Source organism: Ambystoma mexicanum, chromosome 5q (assembly GCF_040938575.1).
Source record: "Ambystoma mexicanum isolate Mex_15411 chromosome 5q, UKY_AmexF1_1, whole genome shotgun sequence".
Taxonomy (NCBI): Eukaryota; Metazoa; Chordata; class Amphibia; order Caudata; family Ambystomatidae; genus Ambystoma; species Ambystoma mexicanum.
Genome location: NC_090933.1, coordinates 920,343,558 through 920,371,110, shown reverse-complemented (window position 1 = coordinate 920,371,110; position 27,553 = coordinate 920,343,558). Strand labels below are relative to the sequence as shown.

General features: G+C 42.9%; 1 protein-coding gene across 1 annotated transcript in view; it reads left to right on the top strand.

Annotated features, from left to right (window-relative positions):
• RGS22 (regulator of G protein signaling 22) overlaps nt 1-27,553 on the top strand; it is a 1,706,064-nt gene that overhangs the window by 1,025,240 nt on the left and 653,271 nt on the right. Inside the window, exons 18-20 of the mRNA XM_069621432.1 lie at nt 9,179-9,271; nt 15,140-15,306; nt 18,241-18,403. Of these exons, the coding sequence (XP_069477533.1) occupies nt 9,179-9,271; nt 15,140-15,306; nt 18,241-18,403 (423 nt within the window). The remainder of the gene's footprint in view (nt 1-9,178; nt 9,272-15,139; nt 15,307-18,240; nt 18,404-27,553) is intronic.

Sequence of the window (27,553 nt, the reverse complement as noted above, 5' to 3'; positions counted from 1 at the left end):
TGTCTTATAGTTTGTGCCACTGCCTCCATAGCCATTGCGAATATGAGAGGGGATAGTGGGCATCCTTGCCGTGTGCCTCTATGGATTCGTATGTTCGCGGTGGATCTGCCATTCATTATAAATGTGGTGGAGGGTAGTTTATAATTTGCAAGGACCATCTTTGCAAAGGTGGGATCACAACCGTATTTTTTAAGGGTTAGCTCCAGGTATGCCCAATCTATGCTGTCAAACACTCTGCACGCGTCTAGGGCCACTATGGAGAATATTTGTTTTGTTTTGTTCCCTACTTCTATGATGTCTACCGCCCGTCTAATGTTGTCCTGTGTGTGTCTCCCTATGATGAATCCCGCTTGGTCTTCGTGGATTATTTGGGGTAAAACCCTCGTGAGCCTATTTGCTAGGATCTTTGCATATAGCTTGGCATCGCTATCAAGTAGTGCTATTGGTCTATAACTTGTGCAGTCTGTGGGGTCTTTTCCCGGCTTCAAGATGAGGACTGTGGTTGATTTACCCATATCTGGCGAGATTATCCCGGTTTCCCTGATATAGTTAAAAAGATTCGTTAGTGGCCCCAGTAACTGGTTCCTGAAAGTTTTGTAATACCCATTCCCGAATCCGTCTGGCCCAGGTGTTTTATTATGTGGGAGGTGTGTTATGGCTTCACTTATTTCCTCGGCTGATATGGGGGCCTGGAGGTTTAGGTTATCTTCTGCCGTTATCTGGGGAAGGGTTATTTTGGCCATGTACTCTATTTGGGATTGCGGGGACAGGTCTTCCTTCCCGAGGAGTTCTCGGTGAAACTCTTCCATGATATTTATCTTATATATATAAATGGATGTTTCAGTTCCCAGATTCCTCTGAGAAAGAGACTGACTTGAGAATCATTCCATACTCCTAATTTAAGTGGCATTTTCAAAAATTGCATACTTTTACTTTTTAACACGTTTGGCATACTTGTAATAATTTCTGGCTTACCAAACCAGGTTATCATTCCCTGTTTGTGAGAGTAAGGAACATATATGAACCATCCATTCTAGTTTGTTGAAGCTAGCCATACATTTCAAATTCCTGATTAATCCTTTTGTCAGATCACCAAATCAACATGTCCACAAAGTGTGCCATAGTACAATGAGTCTTGAGAGTAACAAATCAATTAAATAATTAGAAGCAGTTTCTAAGTGTACAGTGTACATTAAGGTAGAAGGTAGAACCCCCAATAAGCATACAAGGAACAAGCTACGTACATTTTGTAGAGATTCCAAGTTCCGGAAACCTAATTTCCCATTGCCATATGAACCTGCAGGAATAACATTTACCCTATACATTGATAACATATGTTGAAATGAGTAATGTTGGGGAAAGATAGCTCAGGGACAACGCTCTGCTCTTGTAAACAAGGCTACACTGGGCAGCATGTGTTTGGTACCCATTCCCGGTACTACGCTTAGAGGCTGTAGTACGGCATGAACCGCAATATCAGAAAAAGATGTACTTTTTTTTTTTAAAGTGTTGCATGGTCCTCACAAACTTAAAAAGGTATCCAGTGAGGTTAACGTATTTCAAATAACTAATAACCTTTTTAACAAACCTACAATATCGAAAAGCGGGTGGGGAGGGAGTTGGGATGGGGTTATAGAACTAGGGAAACAGAGGGTTTGGGGGGACCCCCAAATAAAAATAAAAAATAAAACATTCTGTATTTTTTTGGTATTTTAGGTTCGTCAATAATGTTTTCGTTATTTCAGTTTTGGTTAAGATCACATGGAACCCTTAAAAAGGCCACTTGTTAGCCTGCCTTATCTTGACAACCTGTCTGTCAATATGGTTATACCAAGTAAACCGATTGTTGAATCTAATCCCCAAGTGGTCAACATGAAGGCACTGAGCAAACTGTGGGTGCAAGTTCTATCCCAATGCCCCAACCATGGGTAGTAGAGACTGACCTCGAAAAATCTGTCTGCCCAGTCAGTCAATCTCGGTCCCTGGCAGAGCTAGAACAAGGAGAGTAGAGGACCCAGACTACCCCGTGTTTGGAAACCTAGAGCACAGAGTGTCAAATTCACCAGTATTTTGGGGTGAAATTAGGCAAGGTGACCAAAACTAATCCTAAATTGAGTGTTAATTTAGTATTCAATTAGAGTGCTTGACAGTGTTTGGTTATTTGAGAATATGAGGAATTTTCTAAAAGGTGCTTTACTTAAATATATTTGCATACAGGAGTCTGGGCATCTCCCATTCCAAGATGGTGATGGGTTCTGAATGATGATTAGATCAGAGACACTGGACAAGAGACTTAGGGCCTCATTACGACTTTGGAGGCAGCCATGGTGCAATTAGCACCATGGCTGCCTCCAGAATCGTGCCCAGGTCCAGGTTCCCTGAATGGGGAAATACTGGGCCATTCCGACATAGGGCTCAATGGGAATGGGGAGGGAGCTAACAACGGGCCTGTTAATTACGGGCCCGTTGTTAGCTCCCTGGTCCCCTCGCGGGACCTCGTAATAGTGCAGAGTGGGCTTAACGGCGCCGGCACCATTACCGGCGCTGTTAAACCCTTTCCACAGTAGTCGTAATGAGGCCCTTAGACTCTCAACAAGGTTCCAAACTGCCTTTCGTTGCTTAAGGTCTTAAGGTCTTGGGAGTAGGTCTGTCTGTTTTATCCGAAAGAAGGAATTAAGGAAAAGGATAAGATAGGAAAGAAAGAAAGCAGAAGTAACATTCTGCGACATGTTCCAGATTACCCGTTGGGGCAGAGCGTACTACAAGTTTCTGACAAAAGATAGAGATGCATTAGGTCTCATCACCTTTCGAGCAGTAAAAACAGATATTGGATCAGGAAACCAGTGGCTCTTATTGAGAGTTATTATTCTCACCAGTTTTTGCAGTAATAGAGATTTGTGCTGCGTTTTTTGTCAGTTTTATTGCGCTTAAGAGTACTGCGATATCGTAGTTGAGCAGAGCTTCACACGAGCCATGGTCAGTGCATGCTCAGTCACCAATTGCAATGAGAGAGATTAATGTAGCAGTGAGATCAGGTCTGCGTTTTTAAATAGGCCAACAGCTTCAAAACCAAGCATCATGCAATTGCAGATGAGAGAGACATTAATCGCTGCCCAAGTGAGACACTTCTCTAGGTAAGGAGCAGTGTCTCTGGATAAATAGTAAATATCTCTTCAAGAGCTGTACACAGTGAAGGCAAACTTCCTCAGATCTCCGGGAACAGAGAAAGGAAACAAATGCTGAACAATTTCATTTATAAATAGTTTTTTTGTTAAAAGAATAGACTTAGTTACACTACTGAGGGTAGAATCGGTTTTCAGGTCAAACATATAATACTGAGAGTGCAAGTCAGGGAGGTAGAAGCAAAGCCTGAAGGACAGAGTTCTGCCAAGAAGCATTTTGAGAGGAAGATATTCTGAATATGGACTCTATTAGAGCCTTGGCGGTATGGATACCACCAACACAAATAGTGTTACCGCTACTCGGTCCGGCATTATTAACGCTGGATCACGAGTAGCGGTGCAGCAGTAAGTTCCCATTCCCCATTGGGTCCTTTGGACCCAATGTGGTTGGTGGCGCTATTTTCAGCAGTAATAGCATTACTTCCGCAGTTAAGGGCTGAGGCGAAACTCATGATAAGAAGCAATGAAGAAGTAAGGAGCAAGAAAGTCATTCAGATTTGTTTTGAAGAAAAGATATGAGAGCATGATTTTTCATCTTCTAACAGCATCAAAAAAATGATTAAACTTGTATTAATCCAGTATCCAAGCAATAAGCAGAGGTTTTTCAGGTATAGCTAAGAATATTTGCAAATGAAGGGGAGGGTTACAGGAGAAAGAGATAACGAGATTCTAATTAGTGCTTATTTCTTTTTCTGCAAATATCTCATGAGAGGAGGAGTGTATGAGCTACTTATTTTGTCGCATCCTCTGTTCCTCAGGAGTGCTCGAAGTAGAAATGCAGAACCTGCTCCACAATGAACACTATCTGGGGTTTGTGGGATCAGCAACCACCCCGAAATGGAGAGAGAGTGTGCAGAGGTTAGAGAAAGTGCTAAAGTCAGTCAGACTCATCTTCTAAATTTGGTGGTGGTTAAGCAAAACAGATTAATTAGTTTGCTTGTTAGTCAAACTGACAGCATCCTAGCCATTAGCCCGTTCCCTACTGACTAACCCACGCCGCCCTGCAGACGGCCACGTTGAATGTTTCAGAACCCTTTCCCAGGCCTTCCGGCATGCTATTCCCACCTCCCACCTAGAAGAAAGAAATCCAATAATTTCAAAGCATATTCTATCGACAGTGTTGATGTAGAGCGATACCATGTGATGATGTTCTTCTGAGAAACTATGGCCGACCAGGTATCCTCCTGGTTACGTCCTCCTCAGGAGTGTTGGGCCTCCTCCCCTCTGAAGATTTACACTCTCGATGAAGGGTCAGTTGTCTTGACCGGTTTGTGCCGATGTGATCCATTATCCTGAGTTCAATGGCCTTGTTCTACTACCCCAAGGCAGACAGCTCATAGTCAGCCATTTTGGCAGATATGTACAGCCCAGTTCATGGAAAATACATTTTATACAGCACCAATAGGGAAAGGAGATTTTCGAGGGTCCTCCGCCTATGTTGACTGACCTTTGCCAATTATTTTTCCATCCTTTTATCTGCAAGCAAGCTGTAATCACTAGCCCTGTACCATGCACTATTTGACACCACCCCTTTGCGGTCCTGAGAAGGGAGGTGTGTTTACAAAAGAGACAGTGGAGTGGTCCTGAAAGTTTGTAAGGCTCTCAATCTACAAGCATCCATCTTTCTCTATTTAAATGTCAGATTTTTTACCCCAAACAGATCCCATTTTTCCGTTTTTACTGGTTCTCTGACTAAAAAAAAAAATACAGATAATGGTTAAGCAGCAGGAGGATTTATTTAGGGGGTATGCAAATATGAGTTGGAGATCTTGGGAAAAGAGGACTTTGTGAATACTTTCTTTAAGTTTGGACAGGGTTTGGACATTTTGGCATACTTGGGAAGTTTAGTTTGCACTGATCTTCAGACTTTTGATGTGGAGAACTTCTGGAACATTGACCAGTATATTTATGGTACATCTTTGGAGGAAGAAAAAATGTGCCCTTTCTTTTGTTCATCCTGGATTAAGACCCCCACTGGCCCTTCAATCAGGATAGCTCCTGAAGTCTGGAGCCATCATTCTGCCACATTTAAGTTTTGAGTTGGGCACCCTGACACCTTCTGCTTTAGTTGAATGCATGTTAAATAAACCCCTTGAAATGCATGCTAGGTGTCTGCATCTGAGTTCTGCCAAGATAATGACAGGCAGATGTTGTACCGGCCTGTCGCAAACTGTGTGTTTAGATAATTCCGATAGTAATGTACTTTAACCTATTCAAGACGACATCTGAACCTTCCAAAAGCAAAGAAAATGCTAGACATCTTTTCCTAGCTAAAACACACTGCAGAGCAAAGCATATTTTTTGTTTAACAACAAATTATGTGTGTAGTCTTTCCTGGGTATTCAAGTCTTGCTTAGCTTAAATGCACAAAAAACTGATTTTGTCACATGAAAAAATAGGGAACCTCCCTAAGTATTCTTCACATCAAAGATAGCACAGACGCAATGTCCAAGTCCTAGTCTTCTGATTATGATCTTTCACAAAGTCCTTGAAAAACACCACATGACACGCGAGTACGTTTTAAGGATAGTGCCTTTGCAGTGGTTTACAACCACTTGGGACAGTGAATAAATAAAATAAAGTTTAGCTTGAGGTCAGAATCAGAAGCAAAACTAGAATGATACAAGACATGCGTCTTCCTGCTAGTTCCCCTTGACACTCTATTGCTAATGTAGGTCTCCCAGAACAACCACTGACACCTTGGAATTAATTTTTAAATCTTAAGTATGTATATGATAAGGATGTGTTGTCAATACCAACAAGTATTTTAAAATTAGGTGTTTTCCTAGCCACAGCAAGTGGTAACCAACCAATGTGGGACAATCTGCTTAGTACAATCTCCAGTGTTCGCTATTGGCTTTCCCTCCACACAAAGGGTTGTGTCCTTAGTGTTCGTCTCTGGGACTCTTCTCCCGGATCTCATTTCAAAGTACCTGAATTACAGTAAGTCAACTTGTCATGCTCATTGGTTCTTGGCACTCTTTAAAATATAGTCCTTTCATTAAGCAATTGTTCTGGATCACTCTACGGCATCACTCTCAGATTTTGGCAATAGGTTTCCTGCAGAGTGAAATCCGGGTAAGTGGCTATACTCTCTGTTAGGCCATTTTGGTGTGTGGCGGATGTATCTCAAACACTCTACCTATAGGCAGAGCCTCTGTTCAAGCAGACGCAAGAGTTTTCTCCAGAGATGACGTGTGCAGGGAGGTTCTATCGGTGCCTATTTTGAGTGAAGTTGTCCTCCTAGTTTCAGGGGCCTGAACCTAGAGTCAACCCCCTTCCTCCCTAGTACTAGGCTCACTAGAAGCTTGTGTCTGTCACTAAGTCTGCCGTATGGCCCTCATACCATCTTCCCGCTATCATCCTCAATGTTCCCTCCGTGCTTGTTCCTCCTCGCTTTTTTTTCGAGAGGTTTTGTGTTGTCTCTTGACCTCTTTGGCACCCTTCCTATGCCTCCAGGGGAGTTGTAGGCAGTCCTCAAATCTGCTCTTATCCATCAACTTCTCCTCTCATTGACAGCACATCGTCCTCTGTTGTTAGTTCTTCTGACTTCTCCTACTTCTCGCCCTCCTCCTACATCATGATCTTTTCCAACTTCTCATGCTTCACCACCACTACCTGTGGCTTCACCTCCTTCTAACCTCTTCTGCTTCGCCAACTCCACCCCATGCACCTTCAACTCCTCTAACCTCTCCTGCTTCACCACCTCCTCATACACCTTCACCTCCTCCAACCACTCTTGCTTCTCCACATCTTCCTTGTGCACCTTCCCCTCCAACTTCTCCTACTTCACAACCTCCTCCAGCCCTTTTACTTCCTCCAACATATCCTACTTAATGACCTTCTCCTTCACCTTTGCCTCCTTCTAGTTCCTATTTCAACACCTCCTCCTCCTCTGATCACTCCACCAGTCTGCTCCACATTACTTAGCTACTGAAAACTCCCACACTGCTCGGCTTGCTGCCTCTTTTATGTTGTTCCCACCCCCTGGACAGGGTCTTCCCCAAGAAAGACTCTGCACCTCTGAAAAGGGTTGTCCGTCAGGGATTCTCTGGGGCATGAGGTTATTTTCATTTTAATTTAATTTCATCATTTGTATAGCGCCTTTCACCATGGGTATGATCCCAATGCACTGTAGGTTGAACGCCCTTGGAAGGACCAAAGTTTGAGAAATTGGAAGATGATATAATGCGTGTGTGCATTTTGGCCAATAAAGGTTATGAGGGGGTGGCCAGGTCTCTGCTATCGTGGATTCAGTTGTTTGGTTTATTTTCCTAGTTTATTTTCCTAGTCTTCCCGGGAACCACAGATGAGCCTTAAAATTATGGTCTTCTATCTTTGTATTAGAGACCTCACACATGTGCAGTGAAGCGCACATTCTGGGTCCACAAGAGTCTGTGTGTTTATCTGCTCTTTAGGACTACATGCGGTAAGCATGTTTCTAGGTGGTTGTGTTGCCGTAAATCTGATAGTGCTGGAACAGTGATTGTAATGCCACAGGCCTGTGCTTTAATTGCCTGCAGATTTTAAGATGCTGTTTTTCAGAAAATGGGCCTCATTACAAGTGTGGCGGTTCCAGCGACAAGGGTACCGGTAAGCTCACTGGGACAATTGTTTCCGGACCACCACACTACAAGTCACCTGCCGGGTCCGCTGCACCCGATAGGTCTGACCCTGGAGGGCGCATCAGCCCCAGTAGGCAGAGCCATCACGGAAGCACCTGCACCATTAGCAACGGTGCCAGTGCTTCCAGCTCCCCTCTCCCATGGAGTCCTGTGGGACTCCATGTGAATGGGGACTTACAAAATCTGGTGCCTGACTTCCCCCGCCGCCAGGCCATATAATGTCCTGGTGGCACCGGGAAGTCAGGCGCCGGATTCTGTGTTGTGGGGTTGGCGGCAAACCCACCAGTGGCACCTGTGGGTTACCTCCAACCTCGTAATGAGGCCCATCTTAAAGAACCAGTGCTGACAATGTGGTGATACCTTGCTGACCTGTCTGTGCTGTGAGGTAGAACAGGGGAGTGTTCTCATACTACCCCTTGTCCCAAATAACGTAGCAGTTCGTCTGGATTGGCACCATGAGTCATCCCCACACACCTTAAGGGTCAGGCAGGGGATATTGTCACAGGTTGTTACAAAGCAATTCATACAGTCTGATATCCTCGACCTCTTACCGCTACTGCTGCATCATTCTGTAGATCTTGTGGCCGGCTGTGGCCCAAAGGATAACTATTATGAAAACCAGTACAGTCTGTATGCCAAAGGATTGGTACAAACGAGAATGGAATAAGTAAAATAAAATCCACTTTTTCCATATGTTTATACATTTGAAAGGTCAAGATAAAGTAGCCACCAAGCCGTTCATTTGTGTAAGACTACTCAAAAAATCTACACACTGTTTTTAATAGAAAGAAAGCGGTGCAACATATAAAGAAAAATTTCACATCTGATTCTTTGCCCCTTTGTCTTGCTGAAGATCAATTCTGGCCCGTTTGGGACAAACAATGAAGCTCTCTCACTGGTCCCGCTGTTTACACATTGCTTGGCCAGTATAGAGTTGTTGAAATGTTTTGTTATTCTGTTGTAACCAGCACCATTTCCCAATGCGTACTCTATTATCAACTGTATCTGCATTACATATGATCTGCTATCGGACATCTACTAGGTTTCCGTTCATTGAGCATTTGATATTCCCACAATGATCCTTCTGAAATACGTTTATGCCCTTACGCACATTTATGTGGTTGACTATTTTCTGGAACAAATCAAGTTTGTGAGAAAATGTAATGGTATCGTTTATATTGGAAGAAGGTTTCCAATTTAACGAGGTACTGCATTTGGATCTTACTTTTGGAGACATTGTATACTCTAATTAGCGGTTTCTCCGTTGGCCAATGCCTCTCAACCCATTATTCATTGGCAGGTTGCCTGTGAAACTCTCCATCATCGCATCATGTGAACTTGTGCTGATGACATAATATATTATTTTATTAGGTGGAGTTGGTGGAAGAAAATCGACAGCTGGACTCAGTGTATTTCCGAAAGCTGCAAGCTCTGCAACAAGAGAATGCATCCAAGAAAGATGAGGTAACATAAGTGCCTACTAACCAAAACAAATCCATTATTACCAGCAAGGGTTAACACTTTTTTTCAAAGATAAGTAAGCAGAGCTGGATTTGCTCCGTCCAAACAATACTTCATGCCAAGAGTTGCATTTGCTTAATGTATGAAAAGATGCAGTTTGAAGTTTTCAAGTGTATTTTGTCCTTTTATTTGTTATGAAGTAGGTGACATTGAGCTCTAATGGAGGTAATAGAACCTGAATAAGATGGGCATACACCACTGCTGTTGGCCATGTCTTCCCAAACATGATCATTAATGCACCTCAACATCAGCATCAATTGTTGGACTATTGTACTACTTTTGTACCATAAGATGGCTCATTTGAAGGGTGCACGGATGCAAATATTGCCATGTGAATTATAGCTCACAGATTCAAATCCCAGCATAACCAACTGAGCCTTTCATCTTTCTGAGGTTAATAAAATTGGTACAAATGTTACTGGATAGTTACAATGCTAACAAAGCCCTTAGCTACCACGGAGCAAGTATGTTAACTGCATAGGTTCAGCTTTTACTGTATACTTTAGTGAGATGAATTCACAGGCCATTGTCACGGTTCCATCACAGGATAAGTGTAACTCTTCTTGGAGAATTCAAAGAATAGTCATAGGGGAAAGACACATGTTTTCACTAAGGTTATTTTATTGTTTAAAATGCAGTCCTATGCATAGTTTTGTATATTTTAAGTTTTTAGTATATTTAAAGTTTTTATTATATGTATAATGTTTAATTTGTGTGCAATGTTGATAACTGTAACACGCTAAATAAAATAAAAACTAAATAAAAAAATGCAGTCCTTTTACAATGACAATAGCATTGTCATAATACATAAAAAGCCTGATAGTTTAATATGTGTTGGTTGTGTGTATCTTGTTGTGGCAGGGAACAGTATAAGATGGGGTGGGAGAGGACGATATCAGCAGCCACCCCACAGCATATGCAAATTTAGGTGAACCTATAAAATGACAGCAGTTTCCAAATAATTCAACCGGGCAATGCAAAAATGAATGAAGGGGATTAAGAAGCAATCACCTTATGTTGTTGTATGAGTTAGTAAACCAGATATTTGCGAGCCTGTGTTTTTCTAGGGTTGCGAAGCTGTTCTAGGATCTCCTCGCTCCTGGCATGTCCAGATGAACTAATCATAAGTCTTAACCCACTTAATAATGTGAGAAATGAAGGTCAGAGCAATGTCAGATGGTGCTACTAAAGGAAAATGGAGCGATAGCAGTGAAAGTTTTGAGAAGCCGTGGTATAAATCACTGGTTAGGCCTCACCTAGCGTATTGTGTTAATCCTTGATGGTCACATCTCCAAAAGGAAAAAGAGATTTCAGATATATCAAAGTACCCTTTCAAAGATGCTGCAAGGGGCTAAACCCATCATGAGGAAATCAAATATGAATTTCTGGTTAGTAGCCCCTACAACTCATAGGAAATATTGAGGACACCTCAAGGCTACCACCCGTCCACAATAGGACTTTAACATAGTACCTCCACCACACTAGTAATGGCCTTCATGAAAGTTCTGCCAGCCAATAAGGGATTCCTTGATACCTACTTTTGATTACATTTTCTTCTGTTAAAAACACTGAAAACTATACTTTCATCCCAACTATCACTCACATTTATGTTTTCATTTCCCTACATGTTGTGAGTTAAGTATGTACATTTTTGTCTCCCCTAGTTTCTCCACTCTTCCCTTCCTGATCTCCTTGGCCCTGTTTCCTTTTCACTCCGCAGATCATAGTCTGGCTGCCACCCTGGGCGGGGTCTCACTTTTCTTCTACACGGACAAGCCTGCTGCTTTAAGCTCACTAAGGTGATAATGTGCACAGTATAAAAGACAAATAAATCACTCTCTGAAAGTCATCATATGTCATCCTTTTTCTAACATTCATTGTGAATATTGCAAAGGCTGGACTGAATTTTACTGTTTGGTGGGTTGATAAGACCACCCTCAAATGCATTGTGTAACTCAGAAATTGCATGATGAAATATACTTAAATCTGTTCAGTGTGGAAGAGGGAAGACGGGGAAACTTTCCCTTGTTTCCCCCTTCAGTAGCATTAGTACATTAAAGGAGGTTACCATATTCCAGTGAAGCATTACAAAAGGCCATTAATGAGATGTATCCCGGGCAAGACCCGGAGCAACACACATACGTTCTTCTTGATGGTAAGTGTAGTAAACGCATTGTATCGCATTCCAGCAGAATTTGTGCAGCTATTGGGGGCAAACTCATTAACACAAGGCAGAGGGCTTGCTATGAATAGAGGGGATATATTACAGGCAGCACCAAGAGGTCGTGCTAATGGTAAACATTGCACTATATAAAAAAGAGCATAACATAACAATAGTTTTGAAAAAAGACAACTGGAGACCAAATATTCTTTCCACGAGGCAGAGAATGGAAATAATAGAGGAGACTGGGATTCCTTTGTTCATCAATGGCCCTCATTCCGAGTATGGTGGTAGTCATGGCGCTTTTTGCACCATGACTGCCTCCCATACCGGTACCGACTCCAGTTTGGTTCAGTGGGGATTTACCAGTCCATTCCGACCTTGGAGGGACCAGTAAGTCCCCATTTACCAAACCATTCCCCATTCCCATTTGAGCCCCCATAGGAGGAATGGGGAGGGCGCAAATAACGGGCTGGCGTATGCCAAGCCCGTTATTTGCGCCCAGGTCCCGTCCTTAACGCCTGGTCAAACCCGCTAAGGGACCTCGTAGTAGGGCGGTAAGGGATTACCGGCACCGGTCTCCTTACCGGTGCCCGGTATCCCTTACCGCCCTACTCGGAATGAGGGCCAATGCGTTGGTATCAATAGGTTCTCATTGAATTCACAATGAAATGAAAAATATAGTTTGACAAGAACCGTTCTATTATTTCCGTCTGATTGAAAGGACCCCTTTAGCACTTTTATTGCTAGGCAAATTCGGAAGACTGAACTCTTATCCTTATTGGGTTTCAATGGGCATGTTATTGAATGACAGATATGTTTTAGAAAATGCAAAGGATTTAGCTTTGTGTGAAGAGGTAACAGACTTGGTAGTGGTGCGAAGGATAGAGGAAAGGTTTACCATACTATGCGAGAGCTTTCACCATACCTGGGCTCACTATTCATTGACAGCAATGAATTATAGTGTTGGTCAGGGTTCGGCTGCTTGGCCATGCTTAAAGCTTAAACACTGCTAAAGGTGAATGGGGATGCAAAATACAGAATAAGACATTTTGAGCTCAAGAGATGCATTTATCATCCAAGGGAACATCCGTCATAATAAATAAATAATACACTAACTAGGATAAAAGTGGCATAAACAGCCAATAATAATGTAGTGATTCATTCAATAAAATGCAAATGTAAAAAAATAAAAAGAATGTAGCGTTTCATGCTTAGAATAGGCATTTACCCTAAGCATTCATTAAGAGCGCGGAGTGAGGAACACTCATCTGAAAAAAACAGCTCACTGTAAATGGAAGTCTTTAGCAACCGAAGTTTCAGGACTGAGATAGTCTCTTGTTAAGTGGTAAAGATGTAAAAAGGATGGGTCAGGAGGAGGATAGCTGAGGGGCAATGCTTGTGTCTTGGCATCAAGATGATGCCGAGAAACAGGGATCAAACCCCGGTCCCGTGTTTAGAGTCTGGACTCCAGCATGAAGCCCGATATATAAACCCAATTAAATTTTAATTTTAAAAATGAAAAAGCTAAACATTATACAAACACCCATCTGGTGAAATATAACACCTATCGAGTGAAATATAAAAAGGAGTGCAGAAATAGGGCAAGGTCTAGATTGACAAGTCAGAAAAGGTTGGATTTTATTTGGGATTCTCCTCAGTGCACAGGATCACAAAAACATTGCGACACAAAAAATTGAACCTCACGCAGTACATCAAGCCGTGTTCTGTATCATCAAAAAGTATTCAATAGATATTCATACCACATAGGCTCTTCTGTGTGAACACTATGCAGCAAATTAAGTGTTGGTGTGTGCTGTCACAGGCTCTTTCATGACTGCGTCTATGGTTATGCGAAGGGCTATATTGAAATTGGAGAGATTCAGTCTATTCGGAGCAAGTTCGATCAGTACATAAACTCGCTCCCAGCGACACATATCCTACATAGCGACGAGACAGGCGTTTAGCTGAATGGAAAGAGGGTGTGCATGTGCAGAGCCAGCATTTGTGTGAGCGTGCATGTGTGGAGGGGCTCTGTGGTTTATGTTGTTCTGTAGGTTTATTGATTGTTTATTTGGAAATGTACCTCTTCACATACAGCTAACGGCTGCTTCTGGGTGATTGGTTAACAAGTAGAAGAGACTTACTAGTTACTGTTCCTTAAGAACTGTAAGCTTGCCAAGAAATGTGAGTCTAAATGACATTCTGAATACCCGCTTGCATTCACTACTGCATAGATATGATGAATCACATTTGAAAACAAAAGCACCTGCAAAGAAAGCATGTGCCATCTAAATGTATATTTTCCATTTTAATGATTTTTCAGTTGTCAGTTGAGCAAGATGGGGTTCTAGTTGTACCATGATTTTAAATCTGATTTAAGCGATATAGCTGGTTATTGTTTCGTCACAGCTGCTTCTTGGGTAGGGGACAGGATGTGACATGGAATAAAGACAAATGGGATACGGGATATAAGTGAGGGCAGGAATGGGAAGAGCCGCTATGGGTTGGATCAGCAAAAGAGACATATGTGACATGCTGTGAGTTTGAGCTCAGATAAGTAAACACTATACAAATGCCCTAGAAAGTTTCGCTCTGCCTTCTGTAAAGATCAAAGCACATTAATGGGTCATATTCTAGGCTTTAAACTCAGTTTGCTTGTTAACACTGTGCTAGTGAAGGCTGTGCATCAAAGATTTGATGTGATTCTTCAAGCCTGCTAATGACCCTCACTGTGTAATTAACCATCATCTGAAGTGGCTTCAGAAGATGCTTACGCATCTCCAAATATTGTGCATTGAAATGATTTGGTCTTGATAGGACTAGTACACGCACCAAAATGGAGCAGCTAGTGCAAATTAAAAAGCTGAAATGTTTTGAAATAAACCAAACTGAGTGTTTCTCTAAGAGTCACAAAGCATGCACATGCTTCTTACTATATCTGTACGAGCAAGGTCTGCAGCCTGTTGAGATGGATATTCAAACAGAATAGTATTTGGAGAATCCAACCCTTATCAGTATCTTAATCCTGGGGCCCTTTATGGCTACTTTGATTTCCCACAACCAGGTTTGCTTGTCTTTGAGACAACTATGAATGTTTCTTGATGAGTAAGGTAGATCATATAGTGGGTCTACAATTTCCCCAAATCCAATGCATAACTTCATCTCATCGGAATAAAGCTGAAAATTGAACTGATGGCCATTGATGACCTCTGCCAGATGGTGCATTTATATGTGGAGGAAGGGAGGATCCCAGTTGGACTCTTTCCATCTGGTCCCCGACACTGAAATATTTGTTTAGCCAGAAGAGCAATGTTTTGTAGGTGATGGCATCAAAGGTAACAGAGATCCAGTAAACCTAAAACAGCAAGCATCCCTTTGTTTCCACACTGACATAAACATGCAAGCCTTCCATCAATATCTCCAGCTATGGAAGCCCGGTTAACAGATCAGCCAAGAAAAAGTGTGCAATGACAAATGAGTTGGACTGTATAGTATAGTTTGCAAGACATTATTCTATAATAATAAGTTATCATACAATAGTGTGGTTCTGAATTGTAAGCAGGATACAAGATGTGTTTAAATTGGTTGTATAATGTTTGATTTTTAACAAGAGTTATTTAGATAATTCGAATAATTTCTTTGTCCAGGGTCCTGCTCCGGTTAGCGCTTACCTCCCTCCACCTGACACCAGCAAAGAGCCGAACCTGTGGGAACACGTGCCAGAGGAATATCGCAATTATAACCTTAGCTTTCTGATCCGTCACAGGCTGGAGCTGGAGCATTTCCGTACTTTCTTGGATGACCATTTTGCAAGGTAAACAGGTCTGTTGGTGCCATGGAGTTGCTGTGAATATCACTACCCAATAGGTAGTTTGACATATCCCACATTACTGAACAGAAAAAGTCATGTGCTAAAAGCAACACAGTCGGATAGGGAACTGAATAGAGCAATGAGAATTTTGCAAGAGGAGGTGACATTTCGCAGAACTACAGTAACTGTAGAAAGTGTGAAGTCATTATTGGAAAAAGACTTCAACATTATTTCTGTTCTGCATCTTGATAACTCTCAGTATTAAAACTGGCCTGTGTGTGTGTATTACCAAAATTATTGAAGATCTGAAAAAAGCATGTATGTCTTTGTGCACTTAAAAGGTGACACAAGTTTGAAGGGTGGAGATAAAGACAAACTATATCATCTATACTGCACCCGACACAGTTTTTATGGAATTGCATGTATGGAACCTAATGAAGCTAGAGGGCCACTTGTGCCCTCTTTTGGGATGGGGTTCTATTGGCAAATAAAGAAAGGAAACTGCTGTACTTTACATTTAAGCAAACATCTTGGATCTGTGTCATCTTGGGCTTTCTTACTAGAAAAGTGTTGTTATATCGAAAATGACTAGTTTCCCGAGAATATGGCAGAAGGGCCCAGTGAATATTTGAAACTTTCTAAACCGATCCTTCCTGGTTCTGATTAACATTTCAATGGTTGTGATGCCAATGCCTTTGATCATAGTAGGGCAATCTCCTATTATGCCTGCTTAATTTATTGGGAGAATTTAAAAGCACAGCAAGCCTTGGACTCCGCTTTGGGAGCGTTTATGACAAACGTATATCCCAACCACCATAGGCCTCAGTCTATGTGTGTTTGACTAATCATATCTTTCATAGTATGAAGTAAAATATTGCATCAAATACTAATTCTGCTACCCTTGAAACTGTCCCTAGTGATGTCCCACAGCTATTATTATTGGTGATGTCATTAATGTAGGTCAGCTGTCACATATCACCTGAGGTGATCAACAATATCATAAGAAAGTCACAATTGGAATCATTAATGTTTTTGTATGAAACATAGCCTAATGAGTAAAGCCAGAAATACAGATCTGTTGTTGGACTGGGCAGGGCGCAAAGGGGACGGGCAGTGGAGCACAGACCTTATAGGTGGGTCAAAAGGGGGAAGTAGAAGACACTTAGGGGCAGGCTTCAAACTGAGGAGGCAGATGGCTTTTAAAGACTGGGCATTATTCTGTATCTGCCATGTGACTAACTACCACACTAGTAAATTCACACACATTCAGTTGACCATTTTGGAAGTGGAGCTATTGCCCTGGAAAAGCTCCTAAATATAATTTCATGAGTTTTGTAACCAATGTGGATCAGGGAACCAGTCCAACCGTAATGTTTCACTCAATGGGCATCATTACGACCCTGGCGTTAAGGGTTTAACGGCGCCGTAAAAGGTGTTGGTGCCTTTAAACCCTGAACGCCTGATTACGAGGTCTCTTTGCGGGACCTGACCTTAACGGCTGGTTTTACCAGCCATTAAAGTAGGGTGCCGCAAAGGGACCTCGGTGCTAATTACGGTACCGCAATTTGTGGTACCGTACTTGGCGCCTTCCCCAGTCCCATTGCGCCCTATGGGGCGAAAATGGGAATGGGGAAGGGCCATAGTGAAATGGGGAAATACCACCCCGCCAACCTTGGAATGGGGCGGTATTTCCCCATTCCACCATGGCGGACTCGTTACAACACCGGCACCAACCATGGTGCTAATAGCGCCATGGTTTAGCGCCGGGGTTGTAATGAGGGCCAATGTGTGTACGTCCAGAATGGCTTGTCCATGCTCTCCTCTCTATTATAACAAATTCATGTCCGACTCGGTCTGGATAAAAGATTGAGATGTTGTAGTTTGTCTAAGGGAATACAACTTGAAACGGTTAGGCACTTAATTTGTCTTTGCTCGAGTCTCACTACACTAAGGGCACACGCTATGAGTGAAATAGGCAATAGAACTTACTTGTATTCTAGTGCTGAAGAACTTTGGGAACAATACATGATGGGAAATGACATTTCACTAATATATCATTTAACCAGATTTTGGTTAATCGTTAAGGATCGATTGTTCATTTTACTTTAGAGATTTAGAGGGGAACTCTCTTTTAGGCTGGTTGTGTATAAATTAATTGCTGGGATATGGCTTTTTTTATGTATGATTTTGTATTGTATGTAAAGCCTACTGTAGGCTTTATTGCACTAAATATAAAACAAAGAAAACATTCAAGTGCAAATATCCCTACCCCTTTCTGTGTAAGTCTGGGGTGAGTGATAAGCCTGCTAAGCTATCTTAACAGCAAGTCTTGTGTATTGCACACAGTAAGAAACAAATATATTTTTTTAAAGGTTAACTTCTTCCAATCATACATCACATGTGTCTGTGGTTTGTATGACAGAAATATGTGTTATTTGTCTAATGGGCCTTTCTTTCATTGTTCTTGACTGGCATAATATGGAGAGTGGCCTAGCTGCATACACTATTTTACTACACAATTTGCAATATGAAGTAGTACTCTGCAACCACCACAAATAGTACTTTTATAGCGCTCTAAATTTGGCTATAAATAAAAAGATGCCTTGAATCAGTGGTTGCAAGTACGGCCTTGATAGGAGCGTCTGACGGCTATGAGTACTGATTTGCATCCAGCAGGGAATATACCAGTCTATATTGTGTTGCTCATACTTATTTGTCACTCAAGCGTTATTCTATACTCGGTATTCGCCATGGCAACTTCTTATCTGTAAGAACTACTGAACCATCTGGTATTGCTAATGTAAAAGAAGTTAGTCATGCACAAAAAACATGCCCGCCAATTATGTTCACTGTCATCATGCCATCTGCTACTCATCCTTCCTGCCAATGCCATTGACCACTGTATTTGATGGAATGGTCTTTGTGTCCCTTTTGCAGCATGGATCTCATGTGTTGGATTGACATTGAACAGTTCCGCAGGATGCCAAACAAAGAAAGAGAAAAAAGAGAGGAGAAGTCCAAGGATATTAAAAATAAATACCTAAACAAAAAATATTTCTTTGGACCCAACAGTCCAGCAACAAGAGATCAGCAAGAACAGGTGATTCAGTGAACGTATGTCATGTGGTGCTATGAATAGCATTGGGATGGGAACAGTTACCTAGCAATCGCAGAAGTCATATTTTCTTTGTGCCAAAATTGTATTGTATGCTTAAAGGTTCACCAGTCACACTCTTGCTTGATCCTATGATGGGTCCAGTATGTTCACTGACAGGTTATAAGGTACATTTAGCAAAGCACTGTGCAAGGTGTGTTAAAGGTATGTCTTGCAAAGTCTTATAAAACCCAAAATATGTACTTCAGAGCACTAAGTTTGGATTGCCACTCTCGACCTGAACATATTTGTTTCCAGGGTTCCCTGTCTAGGTGTCTTTCCCCGTCTTACTACGTGTGAGAGAAAAAGAAATAAAATAACAGGCAAAACCCCTTGTCGGGAAAAGAGGCACTGAGACCCGGCTGCAAGAGTTCAAAGGACGGTTTATTTCTCAAGCTAGGAAATAACCCAAAAAAAAACTCTCTCTCACATTACATCAGTGCCAACATTTATATTAGTTAAAGTAAGTCTAACAAAAAATACTAAATGGACCCGATTGGCCAGACGGTGTGGTGCTGTAGGTGTGGGTAGCATCTCTTCCTCCTGGTTGGCTGAGTAGCTGACGGACGTCAAACATCTTGTGCTCCATGCAGGTCAGGGTCCGGTCACTGTGGTCACTACCTAAGCTAGTATTGTTTCATACTAAATGACAAATTATTTAAAACATTTTATGCTAATTTGTCACATTTCTACATGAGTTACACACAATGATTATTGTCAGTACAATTGGGTCATTCGTGGCTTTAATTGAAGGCCTTGACTCTTATTGTGCATGTAAAAGAATCAGACTATGTTTCGTATTTCTTTCTAGGTTTCAAATTCATTAGTGCAAGTAAAAGCATATATAATAAAAATGCTTAAGGTTAGTAGTGGGGGTGTTGGGTGGATTTCGCAGCACAGGCGAGGGTCTGGCACTTGAAAGAAATACCTTACAGGGGGTGCAGGGTCAGGATGGCAATAAATTGTTTTAATGGGGGTGGGTGGCTTGCACGTTTATGAGAACGAATCGAGCAGAAAGTGCTTAGCTCATCTTGGTTCACATGCCGGTTTTCAGGCAAACAGTGATCTCAGAGGAAGAAGACTGTAGCATATTGATTGTTGCAACTTTCTCCAGCCTCAGCGTGAGAATGCAAGTGCAGAGCTTTCCTTCGCAGGGGGAGTGCAAGGGTGGGGGCCAGCCAGCTGCCTGCGTGCCTTGTGTGTGTGTGTGTGTGTCTCTGTCCTTGGCTGCTGCGGTGGAAAGGGGAGCCGAGCATTGTTGTACTATCGCAGTGAGGCCTGTTTACCCAAGATGGAGTCGAAAGGGGCACAAAAGATGGATGCCCCGTGTCCTGCTCAGTAGTCCCATCTATGCAGCAGTCAACCGTGGTTAACTTTACATAAGGGCAAGAGGCAATACCACTACCGGAGGCACGCGGTCCAAGCCTTGTACTGAGGAGCTTACGACGCGAGGGGGCATGCGGACCCCTCGCTCCCAAACATTCCCCCCTTTCGTTACATCTAAAGTAACAAACTGATTTATCTCGTTCTTTCCGTTCTCCCTTCGGTAGCGCTCAGCTTCAGCCACAGCCTCATCCCAAGCAGGTGTACCCTTTATTGGCATCCATGCTTTACACACACTTCATAAGCTGTTACCCCTTCTTGCATATTCTTCAGGGGTGACCATTAAGTATATCCCACCATCCCCATCTAAATCTATCCATACCTCATTATATCACAGCAAGTTTTTTGGTTCTCTAATGGTAGTGTAATGTAGATTATCACCACGTCCCCATACTGTCTATAGATGGCAGTCATCCTGTACTGTGGTGTGGTGTATTCTTCTGTTTGTACTTGGGCATCTATCATGGTAGCCACCGTTGTCTGTCGGCCTGCTGTTACCATAATCATTGCTGAATTAGGCATATTATTTTCACAGCATCTCAGTCCCAGTTGGCACACACAGAATATTAAAAGAAGAAAGACTATGATGGGAATGAGTATCTTTGCTGCAATGTTCACCCACGATGGTATCCAGCTGCACATATCGTCGAACCACGTGTTGGTGTCTACTCTGCCTTCTGCTCTCATTCTTTCTCCTAAATTATGCACTGCTGTTATCACATGTGACAGTTTCCCATTATCAGCATCGGAAGTTGGTACAAACGTGCAACACGCCCCCCCCCAATTGTTTTGCAAACACCACCGTCCATCACTGTGATAAGATCTAAGACATATCTGTTTTGCATCGTCATCAGGCGCAGTGCACGGAGCTCTATTTTTATGATGTTGAATCCTTCTTCAGTGTCGTTGGCCAGCTGGATGAGCTCCCAGCGTGTTATCTGCGGCCATTTCGCGTTTGCCCTTGCTTGAACGCCTGGTGCTAGGAACGATGCAAAGAATGTTTCTGCAGATGAGAAAAGCTTATACTGTTGTGGGATTTTAGCAAGGAGTTATGACGATTTGGACGAAATATAATTGGATCTTTTGCTGCGTGACAACTTGGTTTTCAAAGTTTCTTCTGACAATAGTTTGTATGCTGGGGGCTCTGTGATTGTCTCATCGGGCGCTGTCGATGGTTCAGCCGATTGCCCTGCTGCCGATGTGTCAGTCGATTGGTCTGCTGTTGATGTGTCAGCAGAAGGCCTTGCTGTAAACTGGACGTGGTTCTCTGGTATCACCATTAGTGCCGAGTGAAGTGTGGCTAGGGCACAAGTGCCCCTCCAGGATGCTGGGAGATGCAGGTAAGCTCGTTTGCCACAGATCCAGTATATGTCCATTAATGCAGCAGTGCCTTTTTTCATGACTGGCATTATTAAAGTCTTATTGCACTGCCACACCGTTCCCATGTTCACCTTTCCTTCTCCATGGAAGCAAAGTTTGTGCGGTATTTCCTTTTGAATCTTTATGGGTCTCTCCAGGGGTGTGACCCATGTCAGCTTGGTGGTATGCTGTGTCCAGATGGGGATGCACGTTTCTTTTGCCCATTCGTATATTTCATCTGGCAGCCCTCGAAGCCCCTCAGCTTTGCATTAGATCGTTTCATCATGCCACTTGTCATCTGCATATCTTGTGCCTTTTATAACGAAGAATGGCTCTTGGAGGCAGATTACCCCTTGTCGTCTGCTGGTGCAAGTTTGTTCGTTTTCCAATTTTTCCATAGTCACTGTGTGTGCTGAAATGTCTTTTTTATTCTACACAGCATCAGATGAATCAAACATTGGGTCTCAGACAAGGGTACTTCCTGTGGGATTAACATTTTTGGGGTTCCAGTTGCGTGAGGAATAAGTGAGCAAACGTAACAACTTTCGTTACTTGCTTGCTTTGCTGCGGTGCTCATGTCTGAATACCATTTGTTGGATTGGTCAGGGTGTCGGGGGTCCTCTATTTCATCTAACCCCAAGTTATGATAAATATCGTATCTGTTTTTTCCCACCCCCCTTTTTCTCCTCGTTCTGTTTTTTAATTGGGTACCAACAAGTGAATATTGCAGCGGGAATATTCTAGACCATGCTTCATCTATGTTGTTCATTGTGACGTGTGTATTCAGTAGTGGTTTCTGGTGCAGTGTGTGTACGCATGCTTGTATTTTTGGAATCAGTTAACCAATAGTAATCATCATTTACATTCCATCCAAGCTCTATTTCCTTGGCTCCAGTATTATTCAACAATGGAATAGCAGTTTCGTTTACGTGCAATTGTAAAAGGGGCAATGTTATATTTTTATCATTCAATTCAATGTTATAAGTGTCCTTCAAAATAGCCGTTGCTTCCGTCCATATTAGTTTAGACCCTGGTTTTGTCATATCAGTTCCGCTCCACCCTTTGTTCATTTAATTTGCCACATATAAAACAACATTATACCAAATAAGATAAAACATCATTATTGCAAATAATATGGGAGCATATTTTATAACACATTCCAAATTATTTAATCTACTGGCCCTACTGGCATCCCTATTTCTATCTAACATTTCAGCTTGCTCAGCCATTTCGTCGCATTGGCTCATGTTGAACCTATGTGGGCGAGACAAATTCGTTAAGTCACATGGAAGAAAAATAATTGCAATTATTCGTTTCTTTTTCATTTCTTTACTCAGTTAGGCATGTAACAATTCCTTTTCATTTCATCATGGAATAGATTAGGAGAAAAAAACAACATGATTTATATGAAAAGAAAAGAAAAAGAGAGAGAGAGAGAGAAAAAGAGAGACAAAAAAATATATATAAAACCTTTGCTTTTCCCCTATACTTTCCCTGTCTTAAGTTGCAATTGTCATCATATCAACCTGTGCCAGTAGTGGCATCCACACAGTCAGTTTCATTTTGGGGAGGTGTAACACTGTGTGCCCTTCTTACGTCTGAGAGGTGCACCCAGTATTTTAACCCTGTGACTTTGACTACAGTTGGGGTGCTGTACACCACTGTGTATGGACCATGGAATCTTGGTGATTTCCACCTCCTTACGAAGCTTCTAATGAGAATTTGCTCCCCTGGCATTAAAGGCCCTTCTGGGCTGTCTGTTGTCGGCATGGAGGTGTCTGTTGCTACATCTTCAGTAAATGGTAAAACTATTTGTTTTGCTATGCTGCATACTGCGCGCGTTAGCTGTGTTAGGTATTCCTTAAATTCTTCTCCCAGCACTGTGGCAGCCCTGTGCGCATCAGACGCTCTCCTAACAGGGGAGAGCGGTGTGTGCATTCTCCTTCCTGTCACGATTTCGTGCAGGGTTAAATGATGTTCCTTGCATGGTTGGTTTCTGAGTTGGAACAGTGCTAGAGGCAGACAATACACCCCATTTTTTTTCAACGTGCTGCATAATTTCGATAGATTGCTTTTAAGCAGCCCGTTCATCCTCTCCACAACTCCATTGGCCATTGGATGATAAATCGAACATAATTTGTGTTTCACCCCCAGTAGGGAGGTCACTTCTTTGAGGAGGTCATTTACAAAGTGCGTGCCATTGTCTGAACGGATCACGTCACAGACTCCCCACCGTGAGAATACTTCTCGCACAAGGAACTTGGCAGCACATTTTGCATCAGGATGGGGACAGGGGCCCGCTTACACCCACCGTGAAAAAGGGCACACCACCACAATCAAGTATCTTGCTCCGTTACATCTTTCTCCCATATCGGCGTAATCGATATGTAGTTCTCTAAATGGACCTGTAGGGCGTGGCAAAGTGCCACGCAGAGTTCGCAATGTCATTCCTGAATTGTAAGTTTGGCATGTAGTACATTCAATCACAAATTCAGTCAAGTATTCATGTAGATTTAGGAACAAACCAATCCTCTTGGATATCTGAGGCAATGTGTTGTTTTGCAACGTGAGCGGGAAAATGCAGTTGTTGGAATGCCACTTCTAATAATTCTACGGGCATCACTACTTTGCCTGTCGTTTCCTGTCTCCAAATGAGATCTGTGACTGATTGCTTACACCCTCGTTTGCCCCACAACTCCTGCTCTTCCGGTGGGGCTCTTCTTTGGAGTTCTATCAATTGTGCTACGGGCGTGTTATTGTATGCATCTGCTGGTTGTTCTGCTGTGGTTGTTTTTACAATGTACTCCGATGTTGGTGTCTTATTGAAGTACGAGGCTTCTTTCGCTGCCGCGTCGGCTGCCGCATCGGCTGCCGCGTTCCCCAATGAGACAGCGTCTGTGTTATGAGTATGGGCTTGGCATTTAACCACCGCTACTACCAATGGTTCTGCTAAAGCTTCTATCAGTTCATTTAACAACGTGGCATGTTGTACAGGGGACCCGTCTGCTCTTCTGAACCCTCTCCGCCAACGTGATAGCCCTGAGTGAACTGTGGTGGTAATATAAGCTGAATCTGAATATATGGTCAAGGCACAACCTTTGGCTGTGTGTAAAGCGCTGATTAGCGCAGTCAGTACGGCTGCCTGTGCAGAGTAATGTGAGGGGAGGCGTTTTTGCACAATCACTTCATATGTGTCTTCTTCCATGCGCACTACCGCCATTCCCACATGTTTCTCTCCTGTCTCTGAATGTATGGATGCTGACCCGTCTATGAAATACATTTCACCTTCTGTAAGGGCGTTTTCGCTTGCTTTGGGAATGTCATCGCCCTCTCCCTCCTATGTGCTACAATCGTGTTCCTGTAAATCCTCAGTTGTGCATGGCTCTGTAATAAAGGTAGCTGGGTTCACTGTTTTGCATCTGACCACGTACATTTGGACTTGATATTATTATTTCATAAGCAGAGGCTCTCTGTGTTGTGAGGGTAGATTTTGATCTTTCCAAGATAGCAAATAGCGAATGTTCCGCATATAGCGTCACTGAACATCCCATTACAATCGTGGCACTTTTCTCAATGGCGAAGGCCGCTGCAGCGAGGGCCTGTTCGCAAGCGAAATGTCCCTGCGTTACTGGGTCTAATATTCCACTGTAGTACGCTAATGGTTTGTGGCCTAGTGATGTCTTTTGTGTCAATACTGCTGTCATTAATATTCCATTGCTGTGTGAAAACAGGAAAAATTCCCTTTCATAATCTGGATTTGCAAGGCCTGGGGCGTCTGAAATAAAGTCTTTTAATCGAGAGAATTGAGCAATTGTCTCCTGTGTCCATTTTATTGGAGCTCTGTTCTTTTGTGCTTCTTTTAGTGCTTGTAGCATTGGCCGTGTATATGCTGCGTAATCGAGGATCCACGCTCGGCAATAGTTACATATGCCAAGAAATTTCTGCATGTCCTTCACTGTTTTTGGTATGATAATGTGTTGAATGGCTGCTGCTCTGTCTGGTAATATTCTTTTTCCATCTTTAGATATTTGCTGGCCAAGATAAACAATGTCGGCAAGTCAGTATTGTAACTTTCCTTTGTTCACCTTGTATCCCTTGGCAGCCAATACGTTAAGCAGTGTTATCGAGTCTTCTCTACACTCTTCTTCTGTTTTGCTGCAGACGAGTAAATCGTCTACGTATTGTATTATGGTGCTCCCTACATCTATGTTGCCAATGTCTTCTCGTAGTACTCTGTTAAAAATGCTCGGGCTTTCGCAATACCCCTGTGGGAGTCTGCGATGTTCATATCTGTTGTTTCCTAATGTAAAAGCTGTAAGGTACTGCGACTCTGGTGCGAGTGGCACAGAGAAAAAGGCATTTTTCAGATCAATGACAGTGAAGCAAGTTGCTTCTTTTGGTATACTGCACAATATCGATGACGGGTTAGGCACTAAAGGGAACTCTTTTTGGATGACGTCATTGAGTGGGTGGAGGTCCTGGACCATTCTCCACGCCCCTCCTTTTGCTTTCTTAATTGGAAAAATTGCTGTGTTGCATGGGGAAGTCGATGGCACTAAGATCCCTTGGCTTAGGAGTGCATTCACTGTTTCTCTAATACCTTCCTCTGCTTCTTTGGATATTGGGTATTGTTTCACTCTGGGTGGGAGAGCACCTGGTTTCAATTCTATTTTTATGGGAGTTATCTCATGCAACAATCCTACATCGTGTGGTCCCGTAGTCCAAATTTCAGGTGCTACCTTATCCATGTCTTCTTCAAATATTGTCAGTGGGGCCTTTATGTTAGCCATGAGTGGGTTGTGTATTTCTCTGTATTGAATCATAATGTCACATGGTATGCTTATTTCCATTAATATTTCTCCATCCCCTTCGTAGTCAGTAAACAATTTTTCATCAGTAATATCTTTTAGCATTATGTTTGGCTCTATGCATAGCACACTTCTCCACTCGCGTCCTTGCGTGTCCAGGCCTATGACCACAATGCGTTTTTTGGAAACTTGAACTGCCTCAATGTCTATAGACATAATTGTGCCTGGCACTACATCTGTTGGTGTGATTGGGCGGAATATGAAATCGGATGGTGTTCTCCACTCTTTTTGTGTTATTTCAGGCACTACTCGGGCTAATACCTGTATTCCATAGACGAACATGTCCATGTCAATGGGAATCCCTCTTACTGCAACTTCCTTTGTAATCGTACTTATTAGCAAGAGTGCCCGTACGGGGCATACCCCTGGCGTTGAGCACACTATTCCTCTTTCAGTAAAGGCTATGGTCATGTTTAACTTACTGAGTAGGTCTCGTCCCATCAAATTGATTGGCGCGTCTTCGTAATACAATAAGGGTGCACACACTGTTTTTCCCCCTACTGTTACATCAAGATCTTTTGTATAAGGAACTTTTAAAATAGCCCCAGAGAACCCCTGCGTCTCCAAATTTCTTCCCGGGAGCTGAGACCGCCCTTCTGTGAGGCATGATTTTTCTGCTCCAGAGTCTACCATAAAGATAAACTGCTTGTTTCCTATCTCTGCTGCCACTAGTGGTTCCTCATTTGCCCTTTGTGTGGTGGATAGGACTGGACACGCAAGTGCTCCCTGTGGGCTGTCTTAGTCTTGGTATCTTTGCTGACCTGTCATTGAAAAAACGTCACCCACGACCGTTACGCCGCGGTATGGTGCAGGAGCACCATTTGCAGCTGCTGCAAAATGGTTATTGTTTATGTTCCCTACTGGGTTTTGTCTCGCCATGGGCTGTAGTGCGTTTTGGTGTTGTGGCTGCTGCTGCTGCTGTGGTGGGGCTGGCTGTCTCTGTTGCATTTGGGGGTCATAGCAATATTAATCCTGTTGTCCTCCCCATTGGAGCTCCACAAGGGCTACCTGGGTGTGGGCAGCCCCACCCCTGTTCATTATTCATGGGCTGTTGTTGCTGTTGAAAATACCCTGATGGTCGCATTCTACAATCTCGTGAATAATGTCCCCATCTTCCACAATTCCAACACGACCCCTGTTGTCCTCCCCTTGGTCCTTGCCCACCATACCCTCTGTTTCCCATTCCTCCGTATCCTCCCCTTTGCCCGCGGTACCCACCTCTTCCTTGGGCCGGCCTGTTCTGCCACTGCGATCCTTGGCATAGTTGTTCCTCTCCGTTCCACTGTCCTTGGTCCTCTCCAACCCACTGTGCTGCTATCCCGATAGGCCTTCCTCCCGCGTTTTCTTCTCCTTCGTTTCCTCTGTCTGCTGTTGCACTGGCAGTAATGGCGGCGACCTTCACTAATATCGTCTGTACTAATTTCGCTTCGTCAGCCAGCCTTTTTTGCGTGACCTCCTTTTCCTTCTCTTTGATCCTCCTCCAGTG